Raw genomic sequence first — 19,036 nt, 5'->3', positions numbered from 1 at the left:
ATGAAATGAAATGATATATTAACGTCTTCAAAAGGCCAAAATGACCTATGAGACCAAAAAGGTTACAACAATTGGTGGATCTGATACAATGTCTGTGTAAGAAAAGCTAAAAACAACTAACTGAAACTGAAATAACTGTGAGGAAAAGTACGATACTAGGAGCTCCTAATGGATAACATCTGGGAGGAAAACTCCAGCAACAAAGGTAAGCATCACACACATCACTATCCAAAGATGTCTCTCATCGGTCGATGGCGGATATCCTCAATGTCCTCCATGGTGAGTACTCTGACTGGACGTCTCCCATGCCGTGCTAGTATGGTCCTGATCCTCTGATGTAGTCTCCGCCGGTGTCGAGAGAGAGAAAGGAAAGGAAAGGAAAACTATATTAACGTCCTTTAGAGGCCACATCTGACCTATAGGACTAATCAGATACATCCATGTGATTACATTCCACTTCGGGGGCAAAAAAATGAGAATAGAGATAAAACTAAAAATAGTTCAAATTCCCTACATGACCGTAGGAGAATCCTAGATAGCATGAAGGATTTCTCTAGCAGCTACTCTTCATTACTACCATGTTTGGTTGTCCTGAAATCTGCAATAACAGCTCTACCTCTACGGTAGACTGCCCATTTTCCTTGTTTCCTTGCTTCGTATACTTTATTGAGTTCTTGTTTCCTATTTTTTAGTTGTGTGACTGTGAGTTCATCCACACCTTCTGTCATGTGCATCACAGATGCCATGGACATTCTCAGGGCTAGATCCAAAAGAGGCAAACAGATAAAGACCATGAACCAGTAGAAGATAGGTAGAACCAGAATGTAGGAGCTTCAGGTGTAGCATCTGAGGTGGACATGGAGCAGGACTTGGAGCAAAGCATGGATCAGATGGCTGTCGGCTGCAGGACAGAGGATGCTGGCTGCCAGAAGAGCTGTTGGCTCACGTCAGCAGAGTGTGGGCAGCAGGCGCATCAAGCAGCAGATCCAGTCGGGCAGAGTTTATCATCAGTCGGGCAGCGCTGAATATTGGTATGGACATGGAACTGGCCGACCAGCAGTCGGCCAGCATAAAAAGGGGTCCAAGACCCATATAAAAAGGCCCCCTTGCTCTATGTTGTAGTCATTCAGCCCACTAGGGGTTTGGATCAGTAGGGTCCTAGTCTAGGGCAGAATTTTGGGTGTTTTACCACCTTTTCAGGAAGGCAGCCAAGGGCTGCAGACATGTACCTTTTTGTACCATAGTATATACTGAATTTTCCCGCACTTCTCTCTCTCTCTCTCTCTCTACTCTCTCTCTACCTGCGTTTTTGCATCAGATGGTGCGTTTTTGCATCAGAAGGTTTCCAAGAGTGTTTAGGGCTGAAAGAAGACTACCCAGAGCTTCCGCGTGTTACATTGGTATCAGAGCATCAGGCTCAGCCAGGCTAAACGCTGATTCAGTCCCATATGATGGTGTCCAGGTCCAAGGTACAGGAAAGTACACGGATTCAAAGCCCAAGGCAAGAACACAGATCGGGAAGAACTCCCAGGAGCTTGTTGGTGGTGTTCCACAGTGCCAGATGGGGATGGTAGTTCCGTGAGCCAGATAGGTTCTCAAGTAACGGTCCCAAGGGAGGTTGATCCTCCAAGGGTGATGTGAGAGTGCCAGACTCAGTTCCAGGAATGAAGACCAAGACGGTGTTCAGAGTCAGGGCAGGAATGGATTGTGGACTAGAGGAAGACCAGATGCATAGATCTTCATCAGAGACAAGAGTGGTTTGGAGAACAGACCGGATTTTCAGAGAAAAAGGTTTTGCCAGGGATGGATGATGACAGAGGGACTTCGGGACAGGATTGGGATGATGACAGTCATCCAAGTGCAGGTTGGATTCCCGTCATCAAGTTTAGCAGAGGGGGATGTCATGTGCATCACAGATGCCATGGACATTCTCAGGGCTAGATCCAGAAGAGGCAAACAGATAAAGACCATGAACCAGTAGAAGATAGGTAGAACCAGAATGTAGGAGCTTCAGGTGTAGCATCTGAGGTGGACATGGAGCAGGACTTGGAGCAAAGCATGGATCAGATGGCTGTCGGCTGCAAGACAGAGGATGCTGGCTGCCAGAAGAGCTGTTGGCTCACGTCAGCAGAGTGTGGGCAGCAGGCGCATCAAGCAGCAGATCCAGTCGGGCAGAGCGCTGAATATTGGTATGGACATGGAACTAGCCGACCAGCAGTCGGCCAGCATAAAAAGGGGTCCAAGACCCATATAAAAAGGCCCCCTTGCTCTATGTTGTAGTCATTCAGCCCACTAGGGGTTTGGATCAGTAGGGTCCTAGTCTAGGGCAGAATTTTGGGTGTTTTACCACCTTTTTAGGAAGGCAGCCAAGGGCTGCAGACATGTACCTTTTTGTACCATAGTATATACTGAATTTTCCAGCACTTCTCTCTCTCTCTCTCTCTCTCTCTCTACTCTCTCTCTACCTGCGTTTTTGCATCAGATGGTGCGTTTTTGCATCAGAAGGTTTCCAAGAGTGTTTAGGGCTGAAAGAGGACTACCCAGAGCTTCCGCGTGTTACATTGGTATCAGAGCATCAGGCTCAGCCAGGCTAAACGCTGATTCAGTCCCATATGATGGTGTCCAGGTCCAAGGTACAGGAAAGTACACGGATTCAAAGCCCAAGGCAAGAACACAGATCGGGAAGAACTCCCAGGAGCTTTGTTGGTGGTGTTCCACAGTGCCAGATGGGGATGGTAGTTCCGTGAGCCAGATAGGTTCTCAAGTAACGGTCCCAAGGGAGGTTGATCCTCCAAGGGTGATGTGAGAGTGCCAAACTCAGTTCCAGGAATGAAGACCAAGACGGTGTTCAGAGTCAGGGCAGGAATGGATTGTGGACTAGAGGAAGACCAGATGCATAGATCTTCATCAGAGACAGAGTGGTTTGGAGAACAGACCGGATTTTCAGAGAAAAAGGTTTTGCCAGGGATGGATGATGACAGAGGGACTTCGGGACAGGATTGGGATGATGACAGTCATCCAAGCCAGGTTGGATTCCCGTCATCAAGTTTAGCAGAGGGGGATGTCATGTGCATCACAGATGCCATGGAAATTCTCAGGGCTAGATCCAGAAGAGGCAAACAGATAAAGACCATGAACCAGTAGAAGATAGGTAGAACCAAAATGTAGGAGCTTCAGGTGTAGCATCTGAGGTGGACATGGAGCAGGACTTGGAGCAAAGCATGGATCAGATGGCTGTCGGCTGCAGGACAGAGGATGCTGGCTGCCAGAAGAGTTGTTGGCTCACGTCAGCAGAGTGTGGGCAACAGGCGCATCAAGCAGCAGATCCAGTCGGGCAGAGTTTATCATCAGTCGGGCAGCGCTGAATATTGGTATGGACATGGAACTGGCCGACCAGCAGTCGGCCAGCATAAAAAGGGGTCCAAGACCCATATAAAAAGGCCCCCTTGCTCTATGTTGTAGTCATTCAGCCCACTAGGGGTTTGGATCAGTAGGGTCCTAGTCTAGGGCAGAATTTTGGGTGTTTTACCACCTTTTCAGGAAGGCAGCCAAGGGCTGCAGACATGTACCTTTTTGTACCATAGTATATACTGAATTTTCCAGCACTTCTCTCTCTCTCTCTCTCTCTACTCTCTCTCTACCTTCGTTTTTGCATCAGATGGTGCGTTTTTGCATCAGAAGGTTTCCAAGAGTGTTTAGGGCTGAAAGAAGACTACCCAGAGCTTCCGCGTGTTACACCTTCGTTCCCTTAAGTGACCTTGTTTGCTTCATGACTTTAATTTTGTCTTTCATATCTGCGTACCTCCACATGTTTTCCTTTGATTGCCATTGAGGGATCTCCAATGTCGATGAAAGGGATAGCTCTGCACAGCTTTCTTTGTAGAATCTCGCATTCCGGGACATAAGTATCATTCGCAATCTCCTCGTCCTCCAATACCTCCACCTGTTCCCAACCCTCTGACAAACCACCCACCCTAATTTCTTTTGCAATCCATTGCTGCTCATTCTCTTCATTAATCTGTGATATTACTTCTTTAATGAGAATTTCTTTAGGCTGTGAATCAAGTAAATTTACCTGTGTGATTTCCTCCCTGTTTTCTTTTTCGTGTTGTTGTTCCTTAATCTGTTTCTCATAGGCCAAACTCGACCTATGAGACAAATCAATGTACAACTATCAATGTCTTATGATGTCCAGAAAAAAAAAGGACAAAATGAACATGAAATAAACTATGAAAGTACTGAGCTAGTGGGGACTACTACTAGAGGCTCAGTATGCAACCTATATGCGTAGGGTATACAAGAATGCAATGCAGATCTGTCTAGCTCCAACCAGTACCATAATGGGGGTGTAATATGTGATACATAGGCGATGGCGAGGCAAAAATACCTCGAAGCATGATCTCCGGGTGTGAGTGTAAGTGAGCTAGACGCTCCTGGATATGGTGCTGATGTCAAGCCCGTATCTCTGTGATCTCCATCTGATGTAGTCTGGGAGTCTGGTAGCCTGGTGCTCTCGGTCTCCGTCTGGATCGGAGTTTTGCAGCGCGCTGAAGTGTAACCCCCTCCTGTGTCAGGATAGGCATCAGACAATGAACATCATGTTACGTAGCAAGAGGCTTTTACAATGGCAATATCAGCCAGCAAATGGTGTAGAACATGTACTTGTGAATAGGTTAGATGATTAACAAGTCAATATGGGAGAGCCCCTTTTATAGTGATGATGGAAAGTTGGCCAAATGCCCTTAGGAGCTAGCCGACAGCCCATGACCTACTAAAAAGGTGATAAATGGATAAAACCTCATGAATAGGCATTCCTCAAATACACTGAGATGCACAATTTCTAACACCCCCTCTACAGCTCATAGTGTGCATCAAAAGTCTGAAGGAGATAAGCTGATAAAGATGCAACCATGGACACTCCAGTATTGCGTAGTACCGGATACACCTTGGAAAGAGCACCCGCCAACTTGAAACAAAATCCCACCACGAACAACAAGGAACTTTGCTTGGCTTCGAATTCTCACACAAGTGTGCAGGGAACTCCAAGAATAGCTGCTGGACACACCACGCCCATTATCCCCCAATAGTGGACTGTGAACACATCACGTCCCAAAAACCTCGAACAATGAACTTGGAACTCATCCAGTCCATAATCTCTGCTACACCAAGCAATAGACATGGAACACATCCATTCCATAGCTCCAAAAAATGAACTTGTCTCACCAGATATTTTTAATGCTTGGAACTCCAACTCACGATTCCCATGCACTAGAAATGGAGCTACTAATAGCCCCCTCTCCCGTCCACAAGCCTCCTCTATCTGGAAGCACATGGGGGAGAACTATCTGTATAACTATAGAAGCTGACCATCCAGGTCCTCCCTGGCTTTTGTAGCCTTGGGGACACTAGAAGCATCAGAGTCATTATCTTGTATATGATCATTGCCTTTCTTTGAAAACTTGGTCCTGGCCTAGGCTGTACCTTTGGTCTTGTAATCCTTGGCCAAATGACCCTACTTTCCAGAAGAGTAGTAGTGACACCGTCCTGTCTGTTGCATTGTAGCAAGTGCCTAGGAGGGAACCTTACCTGCTCGTGAGAAACAAGGATAGATGCCTCCTCCAAGACGGAACCCATATCCACGGCAATAGCACACCTCTGCAAGCAAGCCTTTGTGCCACTAATGATATGAACACTCCACAACCAATCTCCAACACTTCTCCAACGGAATGAGGTATGAGGAACACGCAGCCCCCTCTCAAAACTAAGAGAGAAAGGGGCTGGACAGTAGCAACCAGTCCACCAAAACTTGCCCAAAAACACCCACAAAGGAGGTAGATCCATCGAAGACGAGGCAGGTTGCAGATGCCACAAGTCTATGGTGCTCCACACGCGAAGAAGAGGACCATCAACTGCTGTCCAAGGCTTTGCTCCAAAAGCCAACACCGTGAAAGCACATGACCGACAGGCTTCTCTCAAGCGAAGGAAGGGCTAAAACACCACCAGCAAGAGAACCTCCACTGCTCAGTGCTGCCCAAGGCTGAACACAGCCCACGCACCACCACCAACAGCACCGTCTGATGGAGAAGAAAGCCTTGAGAGAAGAAAACACAGCCCCAAGCAGGGAAACGCTACCACCAAAGCTGAACCACAAAACCCCCGGAAGAAAAACGCAGCCACCAATGTGAAAACGCAGTCTTCAAGATGAAAACTCTGTTAGAAGTCATCTCCTGTCTTTCTGTAGACACCACGGCCTTTGTTGTGGGTGTGCCCACCCTTGTAGGTGTTTTCTCATTTTTCCCCACTCTCCGTATTTTTTCCCCCATTTTTCCCTATTTTTCTGTGGCTTGGGTGGCAGCCCTATGGTGGAAGGAGGACCTGTCATGTGCACAGTGTGTATCTACCGTGTGCTACACGCACACAAGACTAGCTTCGAGGTTTGGGGAAGCTTGGAGCTAGGCAGGCTGATTGGCGAGCTGAGTTAGGGATAGACTAACGGGTGGGCACCCAAGGATGGACGGGCGGGCGCCCAAGTGTGGACGCCCGATGACCGGCCAAGAGCCTATAAAAGGGTGGCCAAGATTAGTCATTAGTCATTAGTCAGAGAGATTACCATGGCTTTTTAGTGAGCTCTTAGAGGAAGGGGAGTATGTCATGTGCACAAAGTGTATCTACCGTACGCTACACGCACACAAGACTAGCTTCGAGGTTTGGGGAAGCTTGGAGCTAGGCCCTTGGAGTATTTTATTACCCAAAGAGAATAATATCATGTACAAGCTTTGAGGGCCTTACTCTCCCCACGGGAGATGCCGGATTATCCATATACAAATGCCCCGATCGAGTGTGAGCACTAATTGGGCAACATCATCTCGTAAATAATCAGCATTTAACACTTATGAATTGGAACCAGCACAAGACAGACAATGAAACTTTGGACAATGACACCACCACACTAGGGCTGGAACCGGGGCGACCCCCCCACCCCCCCCCCCCTCTCTCTCTCTCTCTCTCTCTCTCTCTCTCAATACATAAGTATATTATTGGAGTATTTTATTTTGTACAATGTTTCATAGGCTCTCAAGCTAGATTTACCATGAACAAAAAAAATGAATACAAGTACCAAACAATATTGCTAGTAATGAATTCATCAATGTACAGGTTTCCAAGCAACTCCACACCTCTCACTAGAGTGAAGCAATCTCAAAACTGGTGTTCCAGGTCCACATGCGTCACTGGTGTGCCTGCACTAGTGCCTAGATTGCAGCCTCACGGTGATGGGAATGCTGAAAAGGAAGAATTGGCACAAGTAGCAGAGCAAAGTCATAGACGAATTTCTGTCACATATACATCAATGGACAGTCAATCATGTGGGAGCCACCCATGGACACAAACAGGTACTATGGATGCCCAGAAGAGCCCTAAATCAGCACAACCAGCCCCCCCGCAAGAATTTGACCAGCTCAAAACAGGCTGTCCAACAACATGAGCTGATCAAGGGCAGCACATGGTGGCTATACAGCAGCAATTCAACCGCATGATGATGATGTGGCACCCGAACAGGCCACCTTGGTGATGTAGCCAGAAAACTAACGGGGAGGGTTGAGCACGACGCCCTTCTAATGAGGATCACAACTATGTTCTTGGTTTTGCGAATGGATGGGTGGAGCCTCCTCAATGAGGAAAAACGATGGAGAGACGGAGTGTAGGAAAATGACGATGAAGATTGCAGAGATGGTGAATGAATTGTGCAAGAGTTTTTGGGTTGTCTAAACTAACTCTTGCCACATGGGTGATCACCCCACACTTATGGGGTGCCCAACCCACACACTATGGCTACCAAGGTGTCACGTGCATCCCGCACTTGGATGCCACGTAGACATTTCTGTACAGAAGGTGCAAGACCTGGGATGGTGAACTGGTCCCATGTCATGTGCACAGTGTGTATCTACCGTGTGCTATACGCATGCAAGACTAGTTTCGAGGCTTGGGGAAGGTTGGAACTAGGCAGGCTGCGGCCAAGTGTGGACGCCCGATGACCGGCCAAGAGCCTATAAAAGGGTGGCCAAGGTTAGTTATTGTATTATAGAGAGTCTCGCGAGTTTGTGAGAGCTCTATGGTCTTGGAGCCTGGATCTAGTGCAGACGTGCACCTGCCTTATGCAGCCGAGGCCGGCAGCAATCTCGAGGCCCGCGAGGGCAGCTTCGTGGCGGTATGGGACGTCGCGAGGAGGAGATTGGTCGGTACGTCATCCTAGTTAGCTCAGCTCGTGGCTCGGTGGGGACAGCCAAGACTGTGGGCTCGCCCACGGCTGTCATGGTTGGGAGGTCAGTCAGGCCTGCACCCCCTTTGTTGTTTGTTGTTTGTTGTTCGTTTGTTTGCAGGATTCGAGTTTCGAACCAAGATCGATCACGAGGGGATCTGTGGGGATTTGACAGTGGTATCAGAGCATATCTCGTGAACGAGCAAGTCGGTAGATAGAGAAGAAGAGGTCGAAGAACGGTATGTGTTAAAAAACTTGCTGTTTTTTCTGTGCATACTGCAGTTTTCAGATTTGGTATGTGCTTTTCCTTCATCAAAGAAACCCATGTTGATGGGAGATGTAGTGTAATAGGGTTGATTGCTTTTGCAAGGAAGAGGAGTGTGTTTATGCAGTCGCATGAGAGAAAACAGAAAAAAAAAGAAGAAGAAAAAAGCATGTTGATTTTCATTGCTTTTTGGCGCATGAGAGAGAGCGAGCGTAGAATTGCTTGACGCGTTGCTGGCGGGTGTGCGTTTTGGGCCGCAAGAAACCCTGTAGGCAGGCGCCTAAGGCCATGTAGGCCTGTGTAGCCAGGCAGCCAGGCGCCTAGGCTTGCGTAGCCAGGCCTACGCAACCTACGCAGCCTAGCGCAAGCAGCCCAGGCCAGGCCGGTGCCCAAGCCAAGCAGGCCAGCGCTCATGCCAGGCAGCCGGCGCCCAGGCCACGTCCAGCAGGTTGGCGCCCAGGCCACGCACAGCAGGCTAGCGAAGCGCACGCTGGCGGACAAGTTGGCGCATGCGCTCGAGCGAAGGTGCAGCCGACTACAAGTGACGTCAGCAGTCCACGATGGCAACCGGCAGCTAATCCAGGCGCCAACAGCTCACCAACGGGTGAATTCAGGAGGGAAGCGAAAAAAAAAACGCAAGTAAAGCATTACGTTTCTTTTAGTGCTTTCGTTTTTTTTTTTTTTTTGAGTTTAAAATTTTTAAATTTTAAAAGAACCCCCCTCCCTAAGGTTTCCAAGGTGCTTATTTTTTTTTAAAGGAAAAAGAATATATATATATCCATATATATATATATATATCCATATATATATACATATATATACACACATATATACACATATATACACATATATACACATATATATACACATATATACACATATATATAAAAACACAAAAGCTAAAGCAAAAGCTAAGCCTAGCTTTTCGAGATTTTTTGGCTTTTGGAAAACCTTTATAAACCCCCTCAAGTGGGCTTCTTGCCACACATCTCTCAAGTTCTCAAGTTTTCAAGCTCTCAAGCTCTCGAGTTCGCTTGCACTTTCATTGTGCAAAGATCGAATTTTCTCTCCACGTACCCTCTTCACGATGTCGACCCAAGAATCAGAGTTGGAGCCCCTCGTGGAACGCGAAGGCTTGCCGGCTACGGAAACTACCGATGCCGATCTTTTTGACGATTTTGTGTCAAAATCAGATTTCCAAGAGTTCAAAGTAGCTCTCGAAGCTTCTTCGACGGAACGTCAGGCACAAATCGCAGCCCAGATGCAAGCTTTGCAGAACTCCATCGCTCTATTGACCACTAGCCTCTCTACTTTCTCGGGTATGGATACCTTGGCTTCAACTTTAGGCCCCAACATTACTCCGGAACCGTTCGGGGGCGAGCAAAAGCAACGCACCAAGGAGATCGTGGACACTTGGCTACATAAGTGGCAAGTTCACTTTCAGTTTCATCCATATGATGATGGAAAGAAGATACAGTTAGCAGCAGGTTTCCTGTCCGGCAAAGCTTTGCTTTGGTGGAAGGAACTGAACCCAAAGCCAACGACTTGGACACAATTTGAAGATATCTTCAAGAAAGAATTCCTCAAGAAAGAGGATGACTATGATGTTGTTGCCCGGTTTTCAGCTTTGACCATGACCTCGCAGCACCTCACTTATGAGGTCTACCTCCAGAAGTTTCGTGACTTACAGATGAAAGCTACAAAGATGGATCCCACTACTATGTTGGGGTTTTTCGTGGCTGGTTTACCCGACTCGTACCGATTACAGGTTAAAAATAACAAATGTAAAACTTTGGACGAGGCCATTCATTCAACTCGTATCTATGATGATACGATGGTCTCTTCCAAGTCGAAACCCGTTACCGAGCATGGGAACAAGCATAAAAGAAAGTTCTCCGCACCTATGGCTAACACGAATGAAGGCAAGTCTTCGGACCAACCTTCGAAGAATTCTAGTTCGACACCAACGAAGAAGAAACGACTACTTCGGGCTTTGAAGCTCAAGAAGGAAGGACGTTGTTTTATCTGTGAAGAAAAAGGACACATGCGTAATGAGTGCCCGAGGCAAAAGGGTACCAAGACAAATTCAGGACCCAAGCCAAAGGCAGCTAACCAGTTGTCTTTGACAAGTACGTCAATTACTGTACTTTCTCGCCCTAGTACTTGTTCTGATTGTCTGTTCAATTCTAAAGTATTTCGCATGCATGATCTTCTCCGCGTTTATGGAGAAGTGAAGGGCCATAAAATTCACATTCTTTTAGACCCTGGCAGTTCGCATAACTTTGTTAACTACAAACTTGTGCAGAAATTGAGTCTTGATACGACACTCAGCGACCATACCTATGAGATACGTCTACCTGCGGACAGACAAGTTTGGGATCACAAGGTGGAGATGCTTCCAATCCAGATTCAGGACTACAAAGACACTCTGGAATGCTATGTTATGCATATGGAAAATGTAGACTTGTTATTAGGGATTGAGTGGTTTACGACTCTTGACGTCCAGATAGATTGGTCTAGTCATATTTTTTCTTTTCAGCATAGGGACACCAAGTATAGTATTTTAGGTGATTGTATCCATCTCTCTCAGGGACCTCTTGTAAATACAATTGATTTTGAAAATATAATGAATTCTTCTTTGTATATCGCTTTCCATTGTGTATTGATTCCACTTTCTTCTTTTCTCATCCCTTCCCTGGATGTGAATGAATTAAGTGTGTTTGAAAGCAAAGAATTACAGAAGATACTTGATTCGTTTCAAGACGTATTTCCTAAGGAACTGCCATCGGGTTTACCACCTGAACGGGCAGTAGATCATCGTATTGACTTCATCCCTGGTGCTCATCCTGTGAGTATTCCACCTTATAGGACGAGACAAGCTGAGGAAGATGAGTTGGCTAAACAACTCGCAGATTATTTGAGGATGGACCAGATCCGTCCAAGTAAATCACCTTGGGGTGCACCTGTGTTGCTTAGGAGAAAGAAGGACAATACTTGGAGAATGTGTATAGATTACAAGAGATTGAACAAGCTGACTATTAAGAACCGTTCTCTTCTCCCTAGATCAGATGACCTAATTGACCGGTTAGCAGGAGCGAAATATTTCACGAAGATAGATTTACGTACTGGCTATCACCAGATACGTATTCATGAAAGGCATGTCGAAAGAACCGCCTTTCGGACTAGGTATGGCCATTACGAGTTTCTCGTATTACCTTTTGGGTTAACCAATGCTCCAGCCACTTTCCAGCAAATGATGAACGATCTTTTTCGTGAACATTTGGGGAAATTTGTGGTGGTGTTCCTGGATGATATTTTGATTTATAGTCGTACTCTTGAGGATCATGTCAGACACCTCACGATTGTCTTATCTATTTTAAGACAGAATCGACTATATGCTAAATTGAGTAAATGTGAGTTCTTTATGACCGACATCATTTACTTGGGACACAAGATCACTAGAGATGGATTGAGCATTGACTATGACCGAGTTCAGAAGGTTTTGGACTGACCTATACCGCGAACAGTGAAACAACTTCGTTCTTTTCTCAGTTTTGTAGTTTTTCTTCGGAAATCTGTACGGGAGTACTCTCAGCTCACACTACCGATGACCGACTTATTGAAAGGTCGTGGACGTAAGTCCAATCAGCCTATCACTTGGAATAACGATTTGGATATGGCCTTCAGACTTTTGAAAGATAAAGTCAAGGAAGCACCTATCTTAGCATTACCTGATCCTAGTCGGCCTTATGTTTTTGAAACTGATGCCAGTGACTATGCTATCGGGGCTGCTTTATTTCAAGATGGTAGACCGGTTGCTTTTGAAAGTAAAAAGCTAGACGACACTCAATCTCGTTGGCCAACCCTTGAGAAGGAGCTTTATGCTGTGATTCATGCTCTCAAGGTTTGGAGACATTATTTATATGGCTCCAAGTTTGTGGTATTGACTGATCATCAGTCAATCAAGTATGTGTGTGATGCAGATGATTTGAGAGGAAGGAAAGCTCGTTGGGCAGAGTTAATGCAAGATTTTGATTTTGAGATCCGTTATCGGAAAGGGTCCATGAATAATATTGCAAATGCGCTTAGTCAGATTAGAGAGGTGAATACTTTGTCGTTCACCGAGATTTCTACTGACTTATTTCAGTCATTGAGAGGGCTTTGCAGGACTGATAGTTATTTTGGTCCATTTTGGCAGAAGATCCAGGACGGGAGCTCATTGATTGACCAAGACTCGATGACTGAGCAGTCTACCATTCAGGCTGCAGGAGGCCAGTGGATGATTCGGAATGGTTTACTGTTCCGTAATGACAAAATTTGTGTACCACAGATCCCGGACATTAGGTCCAAGATTCTGAAGGAGTGTCACGACGCCCCTTCTGCTGGACACCCTGGGGTACACAGGACACTATCATTAGTGAAACACACTTTTTATTGGCCAAAGATGAAAGGGTATGTAGAAGATTATATTCTCAAGTGTCAGATTTGTCAGGCAAATAAAGCTAAACGCTTTAGACAGGCTGGGTTGTTGCATCCTTTGCAAATCCCAGGTAATAAATGGAAAAGTATTTCCATGGATTTTATTACCAGATTGCCACGAACATATCAAGGCCACGATTCTATTTGGGTTGTGGTAGATCGCTTGACAAAAATGGCTAGATTTTTACCGACCCGGAAGACTATTACAGCTACGCAATTGGCTCGGCAGTTTATCGAGCAATTGTTTAGACTGTACGGGTTACCGCAGGACATAGTCAGTGATAGGGACTCTAAGTTTACGAGTGACTTTTGGAAACTTGTTTTTGAGAAGTTGGAAACAACTTTGAATTTGAGTTCCTCATATCATCCTCAATCTGATGGCCAGACTGAAAGAGTGAATCAGATTTTGGAGGATATGGTTCGAGCATATGTCTCCAAAAGACAGAGTTCATGGGAGGATTATCTTCCTATGCTAGAATTTGCATATAACAGTACTAAGCATACGAGTACAGGGTTTAGTCCTTTCATGCTTATGTATGGTTTTCAACCTAGATCACCTGTTACAGTAGGATTCTCAGGACTTCAGCATGATGCAGCACGTAATTTTTTGCAAGATATGCAGCAAAATGTTACAAGTTGCAAAGGAATCTATTAGAAGTGCTCAAGACCGAGATAGGTTTTATTCTAATAGACATCGTTCACCTAGAGAGTTCTCTGAAGAAACGATGGTATATTTGCGAGTTCCGAAAGATTTCGAGACTTTACGGACAGGTAGATCTCCGAAATTATCCCCTAGATACTATGGACCATTTCGTGTTACACGACGGATTGGTTCAGTTGCATATGAATTAGATTTGCCTTCTCATGTGAAAGTTCATCCTGTATTTCATGTCAGTAGACTTAAGGAAGTACTGGGTGGAGCAGATCAGTTAGTTACTCCTCAAGAAATCATAGATGTCCAGGACATGACATTTGTTCCGCACGAACCTGAAAAGATTCTTGGCTTTCGTGAACGAAGATTGCGTCATACGCTTATCACGGAATACAAGATCAAGTGGAAGGATCGTGTTGAGGAGGACGCTACATGGGAGACATTGACTTCTCTTCAGAGAGATTACCCTGGCTTTTTAGTGAGCTCAGGAGTGAGCTCTTAGAGGAAGGGGAGTATGTCATGTGCACAGTGTGTATCTACCGTGTGCTATACGCATGCAAGACTAGTTTCGAGACTTGGGAAAGCTTGGAACTAGGCAGGTTGATTGACGAGCTGAGTTAGGGAAATACTAACAGACGGGCACCCAAGTATGGACGGGCGGGCGGCCAAGTGTGGACGCCCGATGACCGGCCAAGAGCCTATAAAAGGGTGGCCAAGGTTAGTTATTGTATTATAGAGAGTCTCGCGAGTTTGTGAGAGCTCTATGGTCTTGGAGCCTAGATCTAGTGCAGACATGCACCTGCCTTATGCAGCCGAGGCCGGCAGCAATCTCGAGGCCCGCGAGGGCAGCTTCGTGGCGGTATGGGACGTCGCGAGGAGGAGATTGGTCGGTACGTCATCCTAGTTAGCTCAGCTCGTGGCTCGGTGGGGACAGCCAAGACTGTGGGCTCGCCCACGGCTGTCATGGTTGGGAGGTCAGTCAGGCCTGCACCCCCTTTGTTGTTTGTTGTTCGTTTGTTTGCAGGATTCGAGTTTCGAACCAAGATCGATCACGAGGGGATCCGTGGGGATTTGACATCCCATGTGAGCCCAGTCCGGGACGAGTCAGCCAGGGATCCATCTCAGCGTCCGAGGTCAAGTGTGCATTTCAGGAACAATCCACGGGCTTTCCCAAGCCAAGCCCGACACAACAAATGAATACCATATCAAACAAGTATGTCGATGACGAGGTCGGGCCGATGTCCACGTCGAGGCACAAGATCTCTGATGCCTGAGCTCACCACTACACCACGCTATACCAATATCCAATGTCCGAATCAAATCTAATGCTCCCGAATACCCACAAGGGTCTCTACACCCAATCCGGACAAAGAAAATCCCCCCAAAAGGCACACACCAAGGTGGTGGCAGACGGCGACAGAGCTTCGAAGGTGGCGACACCTTGAGGTGGAACAAGGGGCACTGCTGGAGGCGCATGCAACGATTCTCTTGAAGGCGGCGCAAGCAGCTCTGCATAGGGACAGCAGGCGATGCTTGTGCTAGCGCTGCTGGCGGCAACTAGAGGCAACAACAAAGGCGGCTACAAGTGGCACAGTGACAGCACAACCAGGCAAAACAGGGTGCTGTTGGGCGGTGCAGTGGCAAATATGGCGGAGCAGGGCAACGCAACCACGAAACAACGCAAAGTAGGGCGCTGCAGGGCGACGCAACTAGCGAAGCAGCAACGAAAATGGGCACTACAGAGGTGGCTGCTGCCGACGGAGATGGAGAAGCAGGGTGACGCTAGGAGGTGGAGGGAAAGATGATGATGATGATGAATCTCCAAGGTGGCTCTCCACAAATTCTCCACAAGTTCTTCTCTAAATTTTCAAGAGAATACAAGTTTCTTATATACTTGAAGAGGGGTCCTTGCTTTTTGCCTTGCCTTCTCTTGCTTTGTCTTTCTACTTTTGCTTTTGCTTTTCTCTTTAAATATTAATAGTAGCCAAAAATAGCCAAAGTTCTTGATTTGTGCTTTTGTAGATTCAGAGCCTTACTTTTTGGCCCTGGAGCTACTTTTTAGAAAAGTAGCTTTTAGCTTTTTGATCCAGTTTGATGTCCTCTTTCCAATGGTGCCCTTAGCTCTCGATCAACATAGTTTGACTTTTTGCTTTTTTCCTGCTTTTTGACCAAGGTTGGTGCTTTTTCCTATGCCAGCTTTAGGGACCCTATTCCCATGTGTCCATCAACTTGTCCATGTGTCTGGGCATGAGTTCCATCATGTGAAAAGAGCTCAAAGGGCCAAATAGTTACATTTGGCCATCCGTTTGTGGGCAACATAAAAGGTGACCATCTCTACTATATCGCCTTCATATGATCTGAGAATGTCAAAGTGGCTATTAAGTTACATGGTGGGAGGTGTGACTTTTGTTAATTCCATGTGGCATGAACATGCTCTTTGTGCTAATGAGTCAAACTCTATTTTCAAAAGGTGGATGCAAAGGTGCGCTTTGTTTATGCATATGGAGGGAAAGAGAAAGCTATGAAGTTGTGTGCAAATCTCCACTGGAGCTCTCACAAACCATCCACGAAAAAAAATCATGTACATGAAATGCAACAACATCTATGTAAGGTCCCTATTACGAGCACACCCATCATTGAGCAGCCCGGATGCCGGCATCCCTTGTCCACAACCTAGAAGGCCAAATGGTTTAGAGGCGACTCAGAAAGGTTTGGCATGTTGCCAAGAAGGATACATACTTGTGGGCACTGGGGACCATTATTTCCATGACAAATCCATACATGGGATTGGTGGATTTTATTCCACGATAGTATATTCTCAAGTTCTGGGGCTCAAATGGGCACCCATACGATTCTAGACAAGCTTGAAGCTTTAGTTGAACCAGAGGTCTTTAGTATGACTTACAATAATGGTTGATGGTGATGGAACTATCATGTGATCCTAGTCAACACCTGCCACACAATGGCCATTCTATTGCGCTCTACCTTCCAATAGCATACAGTCTCCCATCTTAGGAGTTCCAGATCAACTGTTGAAGATCCATTCATCAAAAGCATAGTTGTCCGGTACAATATCATAAGGTTGGTTTGACGATACGATACCGTACGGGAAAACACAGTACGATATAAATTTTTTTCTTATTGTATGATAAAATACGGTGTTTTTAAAAAAAACACTTATAAACTTAGGTATTTCCAATTCGAGATATGGAGTATTTTAAAAAGGAGGGAAGCATCATAGTACAGAGGAAGCCCAAACAGCCATAGACAAGCAAAAAAAAAGACCATTACCTCCCAAAAAAAAAATTTGGAAAAATCCGTACAAGTCCGTAAGGTATCATACCATACGGTATTCCATACGATATGGTGTCATACACCGTATGGAAACAACTAGGATCAAAAGACACTTGTTTGGAACCTACAGCCATCTATTATATGATGTATAACAGTAGTAATAATACAATACACCCTGAGTTTAAGTTTTTCTAATGTCAAAGAATCTTCTTCTTGTAACTGTTTTCTACATACACTGAACATTATATCCTATCACAAAGTTTTTAAAAAATTGTCACTACCTCCTTCCAGCTTACAAAGGACACAGTGGACCTCATCTAACACAGCAGAAAGGCACCATGAGGTGATGTACATGTGCCCATTAGTGTTTAACTGTCTTTACTGTCTCCATAGACCTCTAGAGGCCGCCACTTGTATAATGATAAAAATGCCAATATTCCTGCAAAAAAAGAGATTCTAGAGGAAGATGACCAATGCAGACAAAGACAGCTTTGTCTCCAATGGCATAAGAGATGCTGGACTGCTGTAGAACCATCCAGACTAAAAATGCGTGCTTATCTGTTATGTCAAGGACAGGTTTGACATAGAGAACGGCATCTGGCTATAGAAGGATTTTTGGCAGCCCGACTTATGCTTTGATTGGAGACATAGAGAGGATTGGATCATCCAAAGCACTGCACATGAAGCTACCAAAGAAACGGGAAACATCAAGGATACCTTTCATCTCATAAGCACTTCTTAGTTTGAAACTTTAGTGTTATGTTGAATGTTATGTTGAATGCCAAGCCCACAACAGTCTAGATGCATTCAAAATGAGCTCGTTTGAGAGTGGACTGACCGATATTGTTCTCTTCCCGGATATCTTGAAGCTCTGCGAACACAGTTCGGCGGGCGCGGCTTACCAGCCTCGATGGCGGATTCACTGATGAAGGGGCATCCATCTTTGCAGAGAACGCAGCGGCAGCAGCGAGAGGACGCTTGCTTCCACTTGCCGCATTCAACTTGCCTGCATCTTCTAGCGCAAAGAGTGGGAGGGCCACACGCTGCTGGGACTCCGACGAAGAAGAAGACGACCGCGAAGGAGTACAGCACAGAAGTCTCGAGCTCCAGAAGGCGCACGGCGAGAAGAAGTGGGACTTGGAGAAGGAGAGGGCAGACGGAGATGACAGTAGAAACGGTTTGGTGGACGCTGCAATGGCTGTACGCATTTTTTCTGCAAGACCACAAACTCACGCTGCTTTCTTCTCCTTCACTTCTCGCCTAAACATGAGCCTATCGATGGGAAATATATATATAAATTTCATTTTTTCCAGAAAGGCACCCAAACGTTTTCTGTTATTAATTAATTACTTTGTGTTTAATAGTAGATTTGTGATTGAACTCCAGTGTGTGGCATTTGCATACTGCTTCTGGATAAGGTTGATGGGGCATTGTTATGCATGTCGTCGTCTTTCTAGAGACAACGTGCTCTTCTACAGGTCGCCGTCTTTTTGGAGATGGCCTACTTTTAGAGCGCTTCTGGACCTCATGCCTGCATGATAGAAGTCGTCTCTCTCTGTTGCATGTGCATGCTACTTCTGGAGCGCTTCTGGACCTTGTGCTTGCATGAGCTCTGTCCTGTCGCGTGTGCATGCTACTTCTAGACAAGGTTCACGCGGCATGCTTCTACAAGTCCCCGTCTTTTTGGGAGATGCCCTGCTTCTAGAGATTTTGGATGCTCATGCTTTTCACTGTGCTGATGTTCTTTGTTTGGTTGTTCGAGATTCATATCAATCATTCGGATGGTAGCTTCTACATGACTCTGCATGTTGTTGTGTCATTGGTTTTCTTGATGGTTGCCATATTGTGTTGGGAGATGCCCTGCTTCTGGAGATTTTGGATGCTCATCACTTTCAGACGATGGTCGTTCTAATGGCTCCATCATGGATAAGCATTGGTAAGCTCATCAAACGATACATTGGTTGGAACTTCTTTAAACCAGAGGGTGGTATCGTCATGTGCCTCGGCAAATAAGAATGCATACATTTGAAGGTATGCTTGGCTATTACATGAAAGATTTGCACAAGCCACACTTCAAGTTTTTGTCGTA

The 19,036-nt window shown here is 45.9% G+C and overlaps 1 protein-coding gene across 2 annotated transcripts in view; it reads right to left on the bottom strand.

Annotated features, from left to right (window-relative positions):
- Positions 1–18,217, bottom strand: part of PDF1B (peptide deformylase 1B) — a 67,754-nt gene extending 49,537 nt beyond the window's left edge. For both annotated transcript variants that reach the window (XM_086782906.1, XM_086782907.1), the window contains exon 1: positions 17,786–18,217. In XM_086782906.1, coding sequence (XP_086639032.1) covers positions 17,786–18,155 — 370 coding nt within the window. In that variant the 5' untranslated portion in view covers positions 18,156–18,217. The remainder of the gene's footprint in view (positions 1–17,785) is intronic.
- Between the last annotated feature and the right edge of the window lie 819 nt (positions 18,218–19,036).

The sequence above is a fragment of the Cibotium barometz genome, chromosome 45 (assembly GCF_041138505.1).
Source record: "Cibotium barometz isolate CiBa-2024 chromosome 45, ASM4113850v1, whole genome shotgun sequence".
In the NCBI taxonomy this organism is placed as follows: Eukaryota; Viridiplantae; Streptophyta; class Polypodiopsida; order Cyatheales; family Cibotiaceae; genus Cibotium; species Cibotium barometz.
Note: the sequence above shows the minus strand (reverse complement) of the source record. Positions and strands in the feature narration are given on the sequence as shown.